Source organism: Apteryx mantelli, chromosome 1, assembly GCF_036417845.1.
Source record: "Apteryx mantelli isolate bAptMan1 chromosome 1, bAptMan1.hap1, whole genome shotgun sequence".
Classification (NCBI taxonomy): Eukaryota; Metazoa; Chordata; class Aves; order Apterygiformes; family Apterygidae; genus Apteryx; species Apteryx mantelli.
The window spans coordinates 159,260,302-159,280,142 of NC_089978.1; the positions used below are offsets into that span (position 1 = coordinate 159,260,302).

The 19,841-nt window shown below is 44.1% G+C and overlaps 1 protein-coding gene across 1 annotated transcript in view; it reads left to right on the forward strand.

The window, feature by feature from the left end:
• Positions 1 to 18,723, forward strand: part of TBXAS1 (thromboxane A synthase 1) — a 233,323-nt gene extending 214,600 nt beyond the window's left edge. Inside the window, exons 10-13 of the mRNA XM_013947330.2 lie at positions 11,170 to 11,258; positions 13,604 to 13,741; positions 16,548 to 16,710; positions 17,329 to 18,723. Of these exons, the coding sequence (XP_013802784.1) occupies positions 11,170 to 11,258; positions 13,604 to 13,741; positions 16,548 to 16,710; positions 17,329 to 17,403 (465 nt within the window). The 3' untranslated portion in view covers positions 17,404 to 18,723. The remainder of the gene's footprint in view (positions 1 to 11,169; positions 11,259 to 13,603; positions 13,742 to 16,547; positions 16,711 to 17,328) is intronic.
• Positions 18,724 to 19,841: the final 1,118 nt, after the last annotated feature.

A 19,841-nucleotide genomic window follows, 5' to 3' on the forward strand; every position in this document is an offset into this window, starting at 1 on the left:
TAGGTATCCATAGATCTTTGTGCCACAGCTCGTGCTAAGGAGGGCAAAGGATACTGTATTTTATTAGGTATTTCATATGGGCAAAATTGCTAGTGAACCCCCTGCAGATAGCTATGGCTTGTGCACTTTGCTAGCTTTAAAAGTGCTCTTTCGTGCTGAAGACTAGTGCAACAAAAGCAGCGCTTTGTGGGTGCCACCTTTGCGTCTCAGCAGCATCTGGGATCAAGTGGGCTCCATTCCAGCACTGGTTCAAACCCCGGTGGGTCCCCCCGTGTTGGCTGGGTGCTCTCAGGCCTCTGTCCTCTACCCTGGGGCTTTGAGACTTGGTGCAGGACAGAGCTTCAAAAAAGAAGGCAAAGAGATAAAATAGGGGGTCTTAAAGCAGCATGACCACAGGTGAAAAGACAGCATAGAGGTGAGGTGTGGGGTATCACAAAAACAGGGCTCTCCTTGGAAAGATGTAGAGAAAAAGGAGTGAGATGGCCAGAAACTGAGGGAGGAAAGGGTCAGGCTCAAGAAGCAAAAGTACTGTTGAGTAGGAGGAGAGAGAGTTAGCAGCTCAGTCTTCGCACCAGGACTGTTGTGGGACTGTGAGGTAATAAATAAATAAAGGCCAAAGTAGCTTACTCATAAAGCAGAAGAAATTGTGAGCAATGCTTTCCATTTGCCTTCCGCATAATGCCTTCTATCATCCTAAAGTGTGTTAGAAATGACCTTGTTCAGATGACAAATGAATTCTGTGTTTTCTCACTGCTGATCTTGTGATTTCATCCTGCAGCCTTTTGTGTTGTTGTTTTTTTTCCCTTGGCCCCATGTGTTCATGAGGGCCAGTGATTCTGTACACTCAAAGGGCTTCTTCCCAGTAACAGTCCTCGGTCCCCCCAAAAGCTGCATTTTCTAGGCTCAGTCCTTAGCTGGTGCAAATCAGCACAGTTCCACTGACTGTGTGATTCCTTATTGTGCTAAAGGTGACCATGAGATGTGGCCTCCTGAGTTTAATCTTTTGGGTCTTTTTAAAATCTCTTTTCCTATATGCACTTTTAAACTTCAGAAAGACGCAGGTCTTGATGTCTCTTCTTGCCTTCTCTGCTCTTTTTATGGATCAGTTAGACACTGATAGACACAGCAAAATTCCAGATAAAAAATGAGACTTTTGCTTTTACTTCCTGGAATTAAAGAGAGGAAAGCTCTCTTGGGGGAGGCCTACATGGAGTTTCTCACTGGCCTTTTTTTATTGGAAATGTTCCCATGGTTTGGGTACAGTTTGAGTGTGATTATAGAGATCCGGTTGGCCCTCAAATAACCCACTGTGTCTATCAGTGTAATCAGGACCAAGTCATTGTGTACAGTAAATCATAAACAGATGGACAGCCATGCCATGCTGCTCTACAAAGGGTAGAGGAAAGCAAAGACACCAAACTGTGCCAGAACATGACACCATGATGGCTTCACTAAATCTACACGTGAACAGGCTTAGGGAAATTTCTACAATCCCAGATGGCGAAGAGAGAGAGCAAGGGGAGAAAGGGAAAGAAATCCTCCAGTAGGCACTGGCCATGATTCTTGGTAGACAACTTTATCTGAATATCTAGAGGGGTTTGTCATAGGACAGTGTCATGGTAGCCACGGTCATAGTACACCAGTGCTCACAGCCAGCTCCCCACTGGGCTTGGGGTAATAGATTTTGGATTGGTATCTGGTTCTTTAAGAGAGTTTCCATGTGCATTGGAGGGAGGAGACACTAAAACCGTGTTAAGTACAATCAAGTTTTTCCCCATATAAATTGCAAATCGCTTTGTTGTACCCGTGGCAGTCAGCACTTCCTGAGGCAGGAGAAGGGGAAAAGACACTGAGTAGTATTGGTCAGATTCCCCAGATTCTCCCCCCCCCCTTTTTTCTCAGTTTTTCAGGTTTCCAGTTAAAATGTGAGAGGTTTCAACAGGAACAGGCTTTTCCTCACATTTTGTAGAACAGGCATATGCTAAAACTTGGACCTAGCACTGGACATGGCATAAGCTATGTTGCCAGTCAAGAAAAGAGGCAAGAAGCAGGAGTGATGCAGAACTGGTCCCATTCAGGAAAGTGGGTCAGTCTTTGCCAGTGCTTTTCCAGATGGGGAGAAAAAGGAGGGGAAAGGAAAGCGAAGGTCAAGGTTGCCAATCAGACTGGACGTAACAGTGCTCTTCTGCTCACAGGTTCCATGCAGTTCGTCACCTATTTTAAAACCATGTATTAGAGCTAAAGAGGAGAAATAATTTTCTGATACTTTGCTATGGGTAAAATGAGAGGAGAAGGGCTAAGCTGTTACCTGCGTTAGGTGGGAGGTAAGGGAGTCTACAGCAAGGAACTGGAGCTTTGACACTTGAAAAGCTTTACTTTACTTTCTGTACTTTTAGTATCATCAGTTTCTCAAGGACAGACTGGGCCCTGAAATGCAATGTTGGCAGCTAAAACCAAAGCTCCTTTTTGTTTCAGATGTATTTAAATGCTATGCAACAGATTTCTTTCTTTTTTGGTCATTTTAAGTCTAAGCATTCAGAGCAGTACTTGCCTGCTTACTCACAGGAGTCGTTATGTTGAGGTTGAAAAAAAACAAAATCAGGCTACTTATGCAGGCTGGAGTTAGTGGGTGCTAGACTCCAAGGTTGGAAAGTGTTGGCCTCAGTCTTCAGCACCTCTGCTGGCCCCTTGTGCACATGGAGGGAGTATTTACCAGGAGCACCTCACACATGCGTTTGGAAGATGACCAACTAATTAATGTTTGCTAAACGCTTCGTGAGCCTCGGGGGAAAAGCAGCTGTGGAAAGGCAAAGTTTTATTATTGTTGTTGTACTGCATTTAATGTACATAAATTGTTTTCAAGGCATCAGGCACTACATAAATGTTGAATGGTATTAAAACTGACCTGCCCTTGTCAAAGCAAATAATAATTACAGTGAGCGATGGGAGAATCTTGCAGTTTCTTTTCTGTGAATGTTTGCCTGTTTACTAATTCCAAAAAGGTCTGATCCAGCAACCGCTGAAGCCAATGACTTAAGCAGTGACTGGCTCAAGCCCATATTTAAGTATCTGCAGAAGGGCAAATTACCAAAGTAATTTATTTTGTGTAAAGCTCTGCTCTCCTCATAGGTTGGACTGTGCTCTCTAGGGCATATTTCCCCAAACTGCAGGCCTGGGGCTGAGTCATCTCACAGTCCATAAGGCTGCCGAGCATACAAAGCCATAGAGATGAAGAACGACCGATGAGGACCTCGGTACATAGCCCATACAATAGCCTCTATTTGCAGCCTGAAAATTCATGCTGATGCCTTTTAATATAAACATAATGTGAGGAAATGAACATTTGATTAAACTAAACACACAGGCCTTTTATATGCAAGGCCCTAATTTAAAGCACTGTCACCTCCATACAGAAAATAGCAGCTGGAGCAGGAATGATTAAATTAAATCATCTGGCTCTTATGTGATACCATGAATGTCTGCTGAGAGGGGAGAAATCCCTCCTCTTTATTCCTGTAGATCTGCAGCAACCACCAAGGGACACTTCTATAGCAGGAAGGATTAAGTCTTGCAGGAACTTCAGTGCTTAATGTGCTTTGGACTGGTGACATGCCCTTCGGACAGACCTACCCCAGTTTTATAATTTTCTTTCTCAGCCTGTTGGGCCTCTGGCAGCCCTTTCTCCTGTTTAATTTCCTTTTTGCCTCCCTCCCACTGGGATGCTTCACCATTCAGATTTTCTGCCACCCAAGTAGAAATTTTGATTGTGTCAGACAAGTGCAGAAAGGGAGACTCGCGAATCTCAGTGGGCCGAGACAAGCCGAGGGAGAGAACCAGAGAGATTTCCTGAGGGCTGAGTATTTCTTAAGGAAGCGAGAAATGGGCAATCTCTGTACTTCTGGTGAGCCTAGCCCACTGCAGTAGAGCAGCCACAGATTATATCACGTCCACAAATAGCTGGTTTTCGGCAGTCATTGCATGCAGGTAGGGAACCTCTTCTGGAGAAAGGAACTCTTCTTCCTTACTAAATCTAAGTTTAAAAAAAAAGAAAAAAAGTCTAGTCTGTACTTGTGTATTAAAAGCTGCCTGGCTGGGCACTATCAGCGGAGCCTTCCCCTTCCTTCATGACAAGAGAACTCCAGACACCCTTGCTTGTTCCCAGTTATTTATTTGCTTTCAATGTAAGGGCAACCACTTCTCTTGGCACAGGAGTCTGGGATTAGATGAAACTCACAATTTTACGAAACCAGGATTGACACAGAGATTTTCCCCTCCTCTCTTTTGGTTTGTAGCTTGCCTCACGAAGGATTTTCTTAATGATTTTCTCCTCCTTTCCTGCTTTTTTTTTTCAGATCTTCTACCTGATGGTAGTCATTCTGTTCTTGCTCATCACCATGTGTCAGTAGCAATGTAGGTGGAAGTGAATTTCTGACTGTTTTGGTTACAGAGCTGTGTTTATCTGTTTGTTTTTGGGGCACTGTTCAGTTTCAGGAAATATTTTTGTCTTGCAGAAGTTTCCTTGTTGAACAGTGATGCTACGAAGACCTTGTTTTAGCACCACAAAAGCTACTAGAGGTAGCACAGGTCTGTCATCTGTCAGGAGTCTTTGATTCAAAAAGCAAAGTAACATTAAAGAGAGTCGACATAAGTGTAACCATATACTTTCTGGCTCTTTCCCCAACAGTATCGGGTGCGTACTTAGAACTGCATTTTCATTTCCCTTATACTGCTGCAACCCCAGGGAGCTGAGAGGGTTTACACCAAAGTGACTGAGTTTGGCTGCAAGGTCTGCTCGCAGCGTAGGCAGCAGTGTGTACCTGGTGTGCCAGCCTTTCCCACCACCGCTGAACGTGGCTTGCCAAATCAGTGCCCACCTCTGCCTGTATTCCAGCAACTTGGGTGGTGATGGACCAGAGAAGAGGGGAGCAAGGAAAGCCTCAGAGAGGAGCATGTGAAGGGTGGAGTAAGAGAAGATGGGGAGGGGGACAGGTGATTTGGATGAAAAGTTTTAATACCACATCTCTGTTTGGCACACATGGTCTCTAGGCAGAGCCAGGAGGTGTTTGTTTGATGAGATGGCTGATACACTGAGCACTGTAAGAGTTTAAGAGCGGGTGGCAGCTCCAGGAGTGCCTCCAATAACGAAGTAACATTCCCAACCCCATAGAGTCTTCAATGCTGTGTCCACCAAAAGTGAAGAGGAGAACCCAAGTGCTGTGTTTGCACGTGAATGGCAACCCGAGCAGATGAGAGAGGTGACCAGTAACCCACGTGGAACAAAGATATAAAGGCAAAGCTTAGGCATACATGTTTTGGGTAGCCTTTGCACACTTCTGGGGAAATCAGGGTCTGAGGAAATAGATCTGAGGAGGTGAGAGCTTGCTTTAATGTTCATTTCTGGGGCAGTGGTGAGAAGGCACAAAGCTGCTTGTGAGGCATTAGCACCACCAACGTGTGCTGTAAGGTTTCAAGAGGAGAAATGCTAGGCGGCTGAGGAAGCCTCTTGTTGCTTCATCTTAATCTGGAAATGAGGCTTGTTGTCCTATTTTTCTGTCCTGCACCTCATTCTCAGTTCTGTATTTGAGAACTGAATATGTTGTTCTTTATCCTTAGTCCTCTCTGGCACTGGAAATGAGGCCAAGGGACAGATGCTGATTTTAAACACGCTCTTCCGTATGCTTAAAGCAGTGTTCTCAAGCAACGTGCTCTGCCCTGACCTGCCCCCAGGACCAGGGGGACTCAGGAGCAGCAGGGTCCCCTTTTCCCAGGTGTTCTTCCAGGTGCCATGCTTCAGGAAGACACCCCATTTGGCAGGTGCAGGCCAGACCACAGGCAGTGAAGAGGGATTTTGCCGTCACTGTTGCATGGTGACTGCCTTAAATATTTTTTTTAAGAGTTTGGTCCAAGTTCTCAGGATGAAACGAACAAATTTTGCCTCATCAAGTTTGTCTCTATATCACTGCTTGACCTTGTAGGGAGATTTTGGTTTGGTGCTTTGCAGGTATTCGAGCATGTTATTGTGGGAGTGGTAAAATTTGAGGCGAGCTTTCTTTAAGCAAGTTACAGATAGGCTTCTGTTGAACCTCCCCACCCCTTTTTTCATTAATCTGCATCTTGAGTGCCGTCCTGTCTTTAGCCTTTCTTTTCTCAATATGGTTGTCAGAAAGGTTGTCACAGGGCAACTCTAACTTAACTTAGTGTTCTTGTATTTCTGCCCTCCCTCTCAGGCTGAGCATGGCACACAGGCTGTAGTTTGGTGAGGGGACTAGCAGCTCCTAGCAGTGACCAAAGAAAGGTCAAAAGCCCAGGCAGATTCTTTGATCTATCAGCAGCTTTTGATCCATTTGATCAAGAAACATTGCTGACCTGTTTCTGGATGCTGGCTTTAGTGGACAGGTAGCTCTTTTGGCAATTTAGGGCATGGGGGGGGGGGTTGAGAGCAGCCTCCAGGGATGGTGTTGGCTTGTTATTGTCTCACCTCCTATCCTATTGCTTCATTAAGTCTGCGTTTGGGGGAGAGCTGATCTGGGCTGTGTAGCTATGCCTGCACGGGTTACTCACAGAATCACAGAATGGTTGAGGTTGGAAGGGACCTCTGGAGATCATCTAGTCCAACCCCCCTGCTCAAGCAGGGTCACCTAGAGCATATTGCACAGGATTGCATCCAGGCGAGTTTTGAATATCTCCAGAGAAGGAGACTCCACAACCTCTCTGGGCAACCTGTTCCAGTGCGCTGTCACCCTCACAGTGAAAAAGTATTTCCTCATGTTCAGATGGAACAGGGGGATCTACTCAGGGATCTACATCTGTGCTTCAGCTGGTCTACGCCTCATCTCTCCAACGTGGACTTTGTCACAATCATGCCTGCCCATAAGGCATTTGATTTGGATTGCAACTTCTCGGAAAGCACAGCTGGTGCGGTCCCAGCCCATGACTCGGCAGCGGTAGTTGGGAGGAACGTGGCCTCTGCAGCCTGCCCTGCTTCCAAATCGATTTCAGGTGTGCGTCACACTCTGTCAGTTACATAAAATTCACTCTGATTTTTTTCATTCCTGGCTGCTGAGCACCACCAGACCATGACCAATAGGATAAGTGGAAATCTTTTATTCACTGATGTGTACTCAGACTACTGTTCCCAAAACAGAGGTGGTAGGAGAGGATCTGTGCTGCACTCAACAGCTACTTCAGAGAAAAGTTCACATCTTGTCTTAAACTGCCGCTGAAGATGGGCTCGTGCTGGACGCTGTATGGAAGCGACTGAGGTGCAGGCATATGTTCCCTTCTGCTGACTTGGCTGCGGAGACGATAACCACTGCCAGCAAAGAGGAACGAGCAACTGGGAACAGTAACATCTCAAACTCCAGCAGAAAGATTGGCCAGACCTCTCCTGTTGGCACTTGGATTTCCTTAGTGTTCATTGAGGAATTAGAAATTAACTGAGGAGGGTGGCAAAAAATAGGTTCGCCTGCCTAGAGAAAGCTAATGCCAGTCCCGAAAAGCCAAGGTGGATCTGAAGGCAGTTCCTGGCTGCGTTGCAGATCTCTAGCCTGCAGGCCACTCTGTGCACCCGGACCTCTCTGAGGATGCACAGCAGGAGATGGGGCTCCAGCTGCAGGCGACCTGTGAGGAAAGGCTCTTGGGACTTTGGTTCCCAAAATATGCTGTTCTCTCTTGTGGATTTTACAGGGGGATTAAAATGTGCCTCATCCTTGTAGCATGTAGGCACTGTTATAATCACTGCTGGTGTTTCACCTCAGGGCATGCTGTGGGGCAAAGGTTTAATTTCCCCCCTTTTTCTAGGGAATTGAGGCATGGGATTTGCTGACAGTCATAGAGAAAAGTTTGTGGCTAAGCCCAGGTTGTGGTAGGTGTTTAGGCCTTTACCAGCCCAGCAGGGTAGCATCTTTGTATGTATCTGGCAAACCAGACAGACTCTGGGCCCCAGCAGCTATTGCATGGTCTGGGCAGGCAAGAGGTGTGCCACCATACCTCTGGAAAGCCAGCTGGGCAAATATGCATGTGGAGAAATGCCACAAGAGGTTTCATGGCCATTTCACTTCCACGTCCACAAGAAAAAGATATTAAAAGGCTGCACAAAGTATAAGAGAAACTGCTGTGCAAAGGAGTGGTTGCAAAATTAGAATATGGTGTGTTTTATTATGTACAATGTGGTGCCTCCTGTCTTCCCCCGCACATCCACCTGTTACAGAAAGGAACCTGTTTCTAAATGAAAATACACCCAACCCTGAGTGAGAGCCAATGTACAAATGTTTTTTGCAGGGGCTTAAAGTGTCATCTTTGCACAACAACACTCCCCATCCCAGCATACCTGCCAAAATTTAAAAGATATAAATAGGGATTTGTAGGGAGACAAGAGCATTTGAACTCCTCTCAAATGTGCTTGGCTAAAGGAATATTTTGAAGAGAGGGAGTGGAAAAACAAACGGAAAATGTTTTCTTTGAAAAGAAAAAAAAGCAGCAGCAAACTGTCTTTCTGAAACAGGGATACTTGGCTGGTGTGTGCTTTACGCAGCTCTGGGTCAGACCTTGCAAACAACTACTAAATTAGGTCCAGCCACTTTGATGTTAAAAGCGTGGAAGTGTCAATAATTAAGTTGCATCAGATGTAGGAAATGACTGATGTGTCTGCCATGCCCACGATAACAGTTCACTGTGCTGCCATTCAGATGACCCCTTTTTCTTTCTGTAAGCAACAGGAATTTTTGTCCAAGGAAAATCAGCTGGTTTTGCACCTTTGTTTTGTTTTTTAAACTGCTAATCCCCTGAAGGTATAGAAGCTATTTGAAGGAGCAAATCAAAACTCCCATAATTTAGTGTTATATTATTTGTCGATGTAGGGTTTGATTTAGTGGCTACTTATTATATCAAGTTACCATATAATTATCTTAATTATTGACTCCAGAAGTAAGTAGAGGGATTATGAGAGAGACAGGAAGGCCCAGCGGAGTGAGCATGGCTCAGGGAATCAAACACATCACGGTGTAATCTCGGCTCCACCACTCATTCACTCTGAGCCTGACTTCTCCCTTGCCAGCCCATCCCGGGAGTCAGCAGGGAGTGCAGGGACAGGACTGAGGTGGTGACCCATGATTCAAAGAAATGCAGGAGAGCAGTATAAAAAGCACAGGGGAAAGTTCTGAAAGAGAGATGCAAAATTAGCAGAAAAAAATTAATACACATCGCAGCATGAGTTTGCATTAAAGCATGGAACGCCTATGCAGTCCCAGAGAAAGACAGCTTGGTGTTGAAGGCCTGAAATTTGAGTCTGATCGTGGTTCTTTTCCAGCCTCTGCTACTGATTTCCTGTGCAACGCTGGGTATGGCAGGCAGCCTCTGAACCTTGCATCCCTTTCTAAAAAAGAAGTATGATAAAAGTTGTTTCCTCCTGCCTTCGGTCATATCTGTTTAGGTTATTGAACCACAGCTCCTAGCCTTCAGCCATGGTTCTCCTGACATTGCTGCTATTTGCATTTTTAGTCTCCGAGTCCTTTGTTTGAAAACCACTGACCTAAGCCAAAGGCTTGAGCTGGTAGGCACTACTGCAATACAAAAGCAACATTAGAAGGTGACAGTCAGCGTAGTCTTCTATACTTCCTCTATTGATAATGTCCAACATATACTGACAAAATACTTTGTATATTGACGAGCTGAGTTGTATCTTTCCCTCGAAGAGAGGAGCAGGCACGCTGGTTCTGCTCAGCATTGTGCAAATTACTTCCTCTGTTTTTGCTTTTCTCTCCTGAGCCAAAAAATGAGGATAATAGAATGTATCTATTTCCTTCCTAGAAAAGATCAGTTAGTTAATGTGAAATGGTGCATGGTGGCTTAGCTCTGAATAAGTGGGATACCCTAATCCAGCAAGGTATCCTCGTTCTATTGTATGCCTTTTCTGCATGCCATCTGGAGTTGTTCTCTGCTTAGTATTTTCAGTATGTACCATATGTTTTTGCATGAAAATTCAATAAAATATGCATTATACATGAAAAGTGCTGTAGTAAATAAAGGAAGGATGGAATCCAGGCCCCTTTGTGAGCGGCAGGGGCCCCAAATCTTCATAAAAGGTTTAGTCTAGTCTGACGTCTGTGCTTTTCTCCAATTTACTCCGTGTCAGTCTTTAGGAGATGCTCTAATTTAAAACAAACTCTGCTTTCCTGGGGGAGTTATTAGATGTACTTTGGCTGCCCTCTGCTGAGAGCATTGCATAACAACAGGGAAAATGTCCATTTTCCTAGGAAGGTAACAGTGGGAGAAAGGCTCTGGGCATGTGGGCCGAGTTGTGCGTCCCTGCTGCTGCTTGTCCCTCTGGGTTTGGTCTCCCTCGCTGTCCCTTTGCTGCCTGTCGGAGGCCAAACTCTTCTCAGCTATAGTCATTTTGAGTTTTGGAGCCCACTCCTAATTGTCAAGGGACCCGTAACGTACATGTGGACTCAAGCCTTGTCTGTCAGGCAAAACCAGCCAGCAGGACACATGGGACGGTCATGGGAAGAGAGACTTCTCTCCCTGCCCCTCTTGCAGTCCTGCGGGATTATTTCAGCCGTCCCCCGACCACCCTTTATCTTAACAGGGAGCAATTTGCCACCGACAGCCATCCCCGGTTGGGTGCTGCTCTCCCCCAGCACTGTCGCCCTCCCACCCTCCACAGACCTTACTGAGCCAGCACTTTCCCATCACTTCGTTTCTGTATCTGGGAAAGGGCAAAGAGTTTGCTCAACATCAGCAGAAATAATTGAAAGACTTATTTCTTGGGAATAAAGTGCCCCTGGTTTGCCATGCTCCTATCTTCGGGAGGGTCAAGGGTCAAGAGGTTCTGGGCAGATTTCAGTGCAGAGATAATACAATCGCTGTTGTAGCTGTTAATGTGCTTTTTAATGCCCTGTTTTTAATACTTTCTAGCAAGTTGATTTATTATTATATCTTCAACTGGGCTGCACACCAAAGTGTTTTGATGATGAAAGGAATGTTGTGCACATATTTAATTACTGCCCACATTTTTGTATAATTTTATCATTTACTGTTTTAGATGAGACATCGAGTTCTTCTACAGAAAAATTGCCCAGTAAAAAATAGATGATTTAAAAACTAATCTGAGAAGAATTTGGCACTTAAATGTGAGAAAATCTAACCATTTCTTTCTTCCTGCCTTTTCAGATCATTCCTGACTATCAAAATGTACAAGAACTCCCTTATCTGGACATGGTGATTGCAGAGACATTGCGCATGTATCCACCTGCATTCAGGTATCTATTTTTTCCCCTTCTGATTCCACAGAGCAGATCACTAGCTACATAAAATGGAAATCTGCTGCTGGGAAACCAATACGCCGTTGGTCTCTGTGCCAACATCAATACTGCTTGTGCATTTGAAATATATAATGCGGCCAGTGAACGAAAACTGACTAATACTGGTATTTCTAAAGCAGCTTTTTTTTACAACTAACCAGCCAAGACAGCATCCTCACTGTTCTTCACATCTCACAAGGTTAGAGGATTAAGCCTTTTTGAAGCAGGGCCGGCCTTAGAAAGCCAGATGTTTCTTCTTCATTACGCCTCAGGCTTTAGGGGTACAGAGTAAAGAACTGCCCTAGCTTGTTGGCTGGTGGAAGAGCTACCCTTGCTGTTCAGTAAGGCTCTGATCTTCAGAAAGTTTGCGCATTCAGAAAGCTGAAGGGTTTTTAACATGTGTGTTTAACTCAGACCATGCTATTTTGCACTACTAGTGTGTTATAATAAAATACCTAAAATGGTGCTACATCCATAAAGTTTTGAAAGTTTTTCTCTAACTCACACAAGAATAATTTCACTACAGTACGTTATATTGATGAATTGAAAACAAGGGGGGAAAAATTAGAAAACTGTTTGATTGTCAAATCTCCAAGTTATCACAAGCATAAACGAAAATTTTGAGAACGGAATTTTTAAGAGTGGTGAGTCCTTTTCCTGAAGCCAGTGGGAAAATTTCAGATGATTTAAAAGGAATGGAAGTTGATCTTACTGTGAGAGCCTTTGAAAAATTTGTCCTCCAACTGCAAACACCTTAAAATAAAACAGCTTAAAATCATACTCTCTTTTATATATTCACAAAAATTGGAAGTCAAGTGTGAACTTCTGTAGGACTGCACAGAGAGTAAATGTTAAAAATACCTGCTTGTAGATGACATAACTTGGCTTTACTATGTTATATGTGGTATACAAGTGGAAACTGTTTTGCCAGTTAAACCAGCGGGGATATTTGAATTTCAGTTGAAACACAGAGAAACAATCAATATTTGTTGGATGGGAAACAGAACAGAGCAAAGCTGTTCTGAAGTTTCCACTGGTGTTATCTGTGGTGTTTATTGATCCAGCTTTTACTCTGATAGGTATGGAATAGACAGAACAGCCCGATGCATCAGAAAGATCCTAATTGCTTATGGCAAGCATAATGCTGTATTCTGGAAAAAATTCAGGAGCAGCCAAGCTTGTTATAAATGAGAAAGATTTCTTTTCAATGAATTTGCTAACCAGAGAACTTTCTTCCACAACACTCATGTTTCCACGATCACTAAATTCATGTTAAAATGAGCAGGATGGCTTGTCAATGCGCTTTTTAATGTGTCAGGAGAAAGAGAGAAACCAGGTGGCAGTGGGGAAAGAACGTGTTGCTGTAATAATACCACGCCAACAGCCCTGAAACTGAAATCTTTATTCCGCCTTTCGGGTGCAGTGCGGGGAGCAGGGATGGGGGCTCCTGCCCCGTGTCTTACCCCTGTGCTCCCAGCCAGCCTGGGAGGAGCTCCTGGGCTGCGACAGCTGATCAGCCTCCTGCACAGCCTCGGGGACCACCCAAGCCCTGCCAGCACACCCACCCACCCACCCACCAGGTTTACACACCTGTGCTCAGCCTTGGCAGGCCTCTTTTCCCAGTGAGATTGTCACAGTGAGGTTCCTAAGGGAAGTCCTGCTCTGCCCCTGCCACCACAGGGCAGGAGGAAGCTCTGGAGAGTTTTGCTGCTGACGTCTTGCCTGTCTCTGATGAGTGTCTGTGACCTGCAGTTTTTCAAAGGCTTGTGGCTTGGTTTGTATTTTTGAAGCAACAGCAAAAGACTTAGCCCTAGCATTAAAACTGCCCCTTGTGAAGTTTCAAGTGCTCTCCCAAAGTTGGGGAACTTCTCAGATAAACTCAGAAATTATATTTGATGCAATTTTTCCTGAAGGTGCAACAGAATACTCTTTTCACCTGTTCTGAAAAATGACTGGCATCTGCAGTTTTCAAAAAAAAAAGAAAAGTATCTGAAACAGATATTAGCAACAACATTTCAGTTCAATAGTTAAAGTTTGGGAAAACCATAAGCAACTATAAATGCTGTTACTGTGAAAAGGGCCAAAGTTAGCTAGCTCAGTTAGAGAGACTCTAGGGAAAGATGATTGTAACCTGAGAAGACACTAGCATCAGCAAAGGTTGCTGTATTTATCTACTGGGAAAGTGTTACTCCCTAAAATGCAGGGTCAGTCCTGCTGAAGAGGTTGACTGTTATGGTTGCTTCCTTCCTGCTGTGTTTTTACTTTTGTTAATCATCCGAGACATATGACACTTACTGTTGCAGGTTCACTCGCGAAGCAGCTAAAGACTGTGTGGTGCTGGGGCAGCGTATCCCAGCTGGGGCTGTCATTGAAACTGCAGTGGGACATCTCCACTATAACTCTGACTTCTGGCCAGAACCTGAGAAGTTCATTCCTGAGAGGTATGTGGAGTTAATGCTTTCTCCTTCTTAGGCCGAAGTCCTTATTTAGACCTGATTAGATCAACGGCCTGCCTTAAATGCTGTTTCTCTACTTGGCTGCTCAGAGGAGCCCAGTATGGGCCCAGGAGTCCAGCCTGGCTATCAGAGACACCAAACACTGCTGTTCCTTCACAGCCACAGCCACCCACTATTCACCTGAAGTAGCACTCCCCCAGAAGGAGCACAGATCAGTTTAGGTGATAAAATGTATTCTTTCCACCAAATTACACAACTGGTGACGGTGGCATGTCCTACAGAGGGTGCAAAGTCTGGTTAATGGTTGAAACGTGGCTCAAGCTTTCAGCCTGTTTCCAAATCCAGTGCGGCAAATAGTGTCGCTTCCAGAAATTCTGAAGTAAAATAGTATATTCACTGGTATGGAGCTACCCAGACATTTCTTCCAGCCCCTAGCTGTTTCAGAGCAGCTGTTACATATGGGGCTGGGGAACAGATGGGGTACGCTGTGACTGGGGAACCCAGCCTGGGCATTTTCCCGCTGTCCACGAGCGCAAAGATCCTGGCTTCTTAGCTTTGCTGGGCAAGGCATATTTTACATGGAGTATTTCTTACCTTCAGCTGCTGGGCCACTGTCAGGCTGTGTTTGTGTAACTGTGTGTACCCTGCCCTGTCTTACAGCTGCTGAGGTTAGCTTACAGGGAGGGCCCACAGGGTTTTAGCTGGGGAGGCGCTGCGTGGAAGCACAATTTTGTTCTGCTGGCAGCTGTATTTCAAGCTACCACTGTGCTGAAACGTCTACTAAGAAAGAAGTGCATGCTCTATGAACAACCAAGTGTGATGCAGGTAGCCTGAAACCACCTTTGTTTAGCGGGACAACAAACATCTGCTGTAGGTGGGTTTGCCTGGTGGATTCCTTCTGGGACAAATCTCAGCATATGCTGCATCAAGCAACCTCGGCCACGGAGAGGAGCAAGGCCAGGCTTAGAAGAGCTTCCAGCTTTCATTGGGGAGGAATCTTAGCAATAACTAGAAGTCTTTTTTATTAGCAAAGTTTATCTAGAAAAGCTGCTTTTATCGCTTGTTTACCACCCTAACAGTGATGAGAACATGCAGTATGGGGTAAAATGGGTAGTGAGGGCTGCAGTACACTTGACTCATACACTGCTGTGTGTAATGAACCTGGGATGAATTTCCTTTTGAAATTTCCCTGAGAAATGAAGCATAATTATTAACGCTCTCCCCAGCTTGTATCAGTTGCTAATGTTAGTAAGAATTATAAAATAAGAACTTAACAAAAAATAAACTAACTCAGCTATAGCCTTTTTTCGCTGATATTTCATTGGTGAACCTTCCTCAGTAACAATGTAAGGCAGGCTTTAAATTTGCCAAAATGATGTATGGGGGTGAGGAAAGAAGGAATCATGTTAATCCATTTACACAGGATATGCAACAGTGTTCAATACATGTTTTATGGCCCTGCATCTTGAATTAAGGGCTTGTACAGTACTTTGTATAGTATTATCCCCAATCTTATTCAGGTTATCTAAGTGTGGGGGTGGGGCTAGCACAGACACACCACATTATTTTTTTTCCAAGCCTCAAAATAGTCTGTATTACCTCTCACCTGTTTAAATCCTGCACCAGTTCTCCAGGCCTTAGCCATCTAAAGTCCTTGCAAATTGTATGCAAGTGGATGAGAGGTTTCCAGGAATGCCGCTATACCTGGCTGCCAGAACCTTTAGCCACTTAGCGAGCTTGAAAAATATTTCTGTACTACCAGAACCCCTCCAAATACCTTAAGACATGGGAGGGCTATGTAGATTTCCAGGGCAATGCCACCTCTGCAAGGATTTGTTTGTTTTAAGTAACCACTCTGATTAGTGATGTAGCTTCAGCCTCTCACCTTATTGATTATGCATTGACCCTAATAACTTGTACTGACTCAAGCATACTCTATGCAGAATACATCCATCCTTGCAGACATTGGGAAATATATTTTACTTTTTCCTTTGGATTGCTGTTCAAATAGAAATTTCATTTCCCACCTTGTCAAAAATAAATGCCTCATTTCTGATGGGTTGATTAGATATTTTAGAACTAGGTAGTTGATGCAGATCTGCATCCAGACTGCCACAGTAATCAGTCTCACCAGAAGGACTGAAGTCCTTCGGCTCTAAGAACAGAACTATCTGCAATTTTAGTATTTCCCAACTGGGAGGCTGGCTTCTTTGGGCCAAGAGCAGAAGAAAGGGCTGTACTGAATTGTAACAACTTTCTTTCATGGCCAGTCCAATCCCATGAGGTTATTTCATCTCCCTTAGCAAGTTTCAAAAAGAAATTAGGAAGGCTAAAACCAGCTCCTGTGGATCTGCTCCTGCAATGCAGAGCAGGGAAGCACTGTTGCTAATTCTGTTGTGTTTACATTCTCATCTGTTGGTTTCCTCTTAGCCATAATCTCGCCCCAGTACACGCATACGTATAGACAGCATGCTCCGTCTGTGTCATGAAGTTGCCATTCTTCTGTGTGGACACTGAATGAAGGCAATTCATTAAAGATAGATAGATTACAAATAATAATAACATCTGTCTATCCTCTGCAGGAATCACCAGCTGACAACGAATGATGCCTGTAAGGCAGTTATCAGTTGACTTATGGGCACCAGCCCATCAGTACATACTCTGTCAATAGTCCCCTTGGTCTGTCCCTTAAGACCAACTGAAATCACCACCTATTGGGAAGTAAATAAAAAACACAGAATCAGGGTGAAAAAGCATTTCTTGAACTGTTTTCCATCTGTTTACCTTCTAGGTTTACAGAGGAGGCCAAGAAGGAACGGCATCCCTTTGCGTACCTGCCTTTTGGGGCAGGACCCCGTGGCTGCATTGGCATGAGGATGGGTTTGCTGGAGACAAAAATGACTCTGCTGAGGATTTTGCAGAAGTTTCGATTTAAGACCTGTCCAGACACTGAGGTTTGTACATGCAGAGGCTTAAAGGCCACTCATGTCAACTTCTCTGAGTTGACAGTTTGTCCTAGAGAAGATGACCAACTTGCCTTTGTGACCTCTCTTCATGAGAGAAAACTACTAGAACCACTTCCATAATAGGGAGGGACAAAAGGCCTGGACTGCGATTTATTCTTTATGATTTTTCCCATAAAACAAACTCTTATAGATCCCTGCCTGATGGAGAGCAGCATAGCAACGCTGAAGTCAAAATACATTGATTCGTACAGGCTGAGAATGGGCATGCATCTTTCTTGGGATCTCAGCACTTGAGTATATGCCTATTACTATATATATATATTCTACCTGCCATTTGCTCAGCAGCTCTAGAGTTTATGGAGTTAATTTCTTTCTGTTCAGATCTATAATATACCTGGGCAACCACTGCCTCAGCCTCTGGCTGTAAATTCTGTTTAATATTTTATTACCGTAGTTGACTGTAAAATGAGTACTTTACAGCTTCTACAGTAATCCTTGTATGAATTGGTCCCCCAGCAAAAATGTCTGTCTGTATGTGGGGGTATTAAACATACATAAACAAGTACATACAACTGTACATAAGATGTTACTTTTTTTTTCTTTCAGATTCCTTTGCAGCTGAAATCAAAAGTTACACTTGGACCAAAAAATGGAGTCTACATTCAGCTAGAATCTCGCTAAAACAAGATGTGCTTTCTGAAACTTCCCAGGAGGGGACCCCTCTGTCAGTGACTCACTGGGTGTAATGTTTTCCAAAACCCCAAAGATGAGTAGGAGCCTAAGTCCCATTGACAGTCAGTAGGTGCTGTCTCACTGACCTCCTGTGGGACTGCAGAGCCTCAAGTCACTTTTGTAAATGGGATGTGGGCTCCAAAGTCTTTTGGTGGTTTTCAAATTGCTGTGAATAGTATCTGCAAAGGAGCATCCCACTTTTCACCTGCTTTTCTAGATCACACTTCCTTTCACTCATCTTCGAGAACGCTTTCTGCAGGCTCCAGTTCAATGAATGGAGCAGGTGTTAAGTGTACACTAGATTTATGATAGGTTTTAATTACAATTCATTATCTGGCACATCCTGCTGATGTACCTATAATCCCTCCTCTAGACAAAAGCCCAAGAGGCATAGCAGTTTTAGCAGAAGACCTGGAATCCAGGGCACTTTTTTAATTCCTGAACTCTGCTAAAAATGAAAGCCGAGTCTCTTGCACCATGCTTAACTTCTCCCTGTTTCTGTGAACTGCAGAGAGCTGCACTTCCTCATGCTTTTGAAGTGCCTTGAAATACACTTAGATTAACAATTTGCACTTGGCTTGTTACATTGATGTGATTGAAGAGGAATGATGAGTTCCTCTGTTTAGCAGTCAAGTTCCAGTAACTCAGACCAAAGAAATGAGGTGCAGCCGTTTTGCTGGTTACTGAACTGCTGTTGGAAAGGAGGAGGAAAAGAAAATAGGAATTGAAAGGGAGCAGGAGGACTGGGAGAAATTTAAGGGTGATCAGATGATGTTGCTACACTATCTGCTTTGCTGCTTTGAGCCTTTTCCTTTCCAAGCATTGCAGCTGGCACCATCCTTGTTTGGTGCATTGGCTTGAGGCAATTAAGAGGGCTGCATGCATTAATACCACTGGTGAGGGTGTGGGAGCCAGGAGCATTGGTTGCAGCAGTTGATTCCCTAAGTGATGCTTCAGCAGATCACATCACAAATGCATGCCTCACTCAACACAGTGGGGAAGGAGCTTGCTTAATTGCCAACTGCAGCAGCATGGTGGAGCTTTTCAGGCTGTATGGCTGTCTGCACGCACCTTCACAGCCAAAGCAGCAGTACATTTTTACTCTTTGCAGTCCCTCCATGTTCTTTCCTACTCCTCTACCAAGGCCTTCAATCACTGCTCAACAGTGGAATGTCACACACTAGTGACTGACCTGAAAAAACTTCTCCTTCAGCAGGCACTGCAAACTCTTCGACTGTAAAACAAAACCATGAGAGGAGATGGTCTCAGTCTCAGGGTCCTTTTTTCTTTAGTTTTTTTATAAAAAGCAAAAATTCTTATGGAAACATAAGCATATGGAAGTGCTTTTCTGTTCTTTGTGAGAGCTGAGCTTCTGCTTGGTGACATGCTCTGCATGTTTCCTTAGGTAGAGCATCTCTCTTGGTGGTATGTGTGAAGAACTGCAGCAGTAGAAAGAGACAGACTGATCATTCTCATTGCAAGGAGATCTGGAAGGAGCCATCTGGTCACTGATGCCTAGCTATAGTTTCTCTCTAGGAAGCATCTTTAGCTGCCTTCTTCCCGCACGCTACCTTAACACTGACCAAATTACTGTCTTGCTTCTGGAAGATTGTGTTTTTTTTTTTTTCCTTTCATGGGATTTTTTTTTTTTTTTTAAACCAGAAAGTACAGGTAGTGGTGAAGTACTAACCTGGCAGTCATGGAACTGTTCCTGCTTCCACCGAGCAACTTTGAAATGCTAAACACAAGTGCCCCATTACAGACACACCGATTACATGAATTACTGATGGAGAGATGATTGTTATTTGAAAAGCAACTTACTGTATATATCCTAATTTCTACACACACATTCTCCATTTTTCCCCTCTTGAAAATACTATACTGACAGCTGATTTACTGTGCTGCTTGTACATGCAACTGCAGTAAAGCTGGATGGTCCTTGCCTAAAAACTTCCCACCTACCTGATAGAAGCAGAAAGCATTAGTTGCTTATTCTTGTCTTTCACTTCACAGTATGAAGTCAGCCATCAACAGCTTGTTTGTACCCTCAAAATTTTTTTACTATAGTACTTCCTTATTTGACTTAGCAGCTCTCTGAACAAATACTTCAAGTCTAAAAAAAGCTTGTGTCCTGCTTTCATATTCTTTTGTATGGACTGTTCTGCAGCTTATGTGAATGCTCTTTGTATCCTCATATTTATCCAAGAGAGTGAGTGCCACTAACTAGTAGAGTAGTTGAACAATTCACATTTCTGTGACTGAACAGAGCACCATCATTGCGAATGCTGTGTTGATGCCACTGGAAAAAAACAGCAGTGCAGTGGCTGAACTGTGCATCACATTTTGCAGGCTTGAAAACTGTGTTGAGATCCTTTCCCAGCTACTTC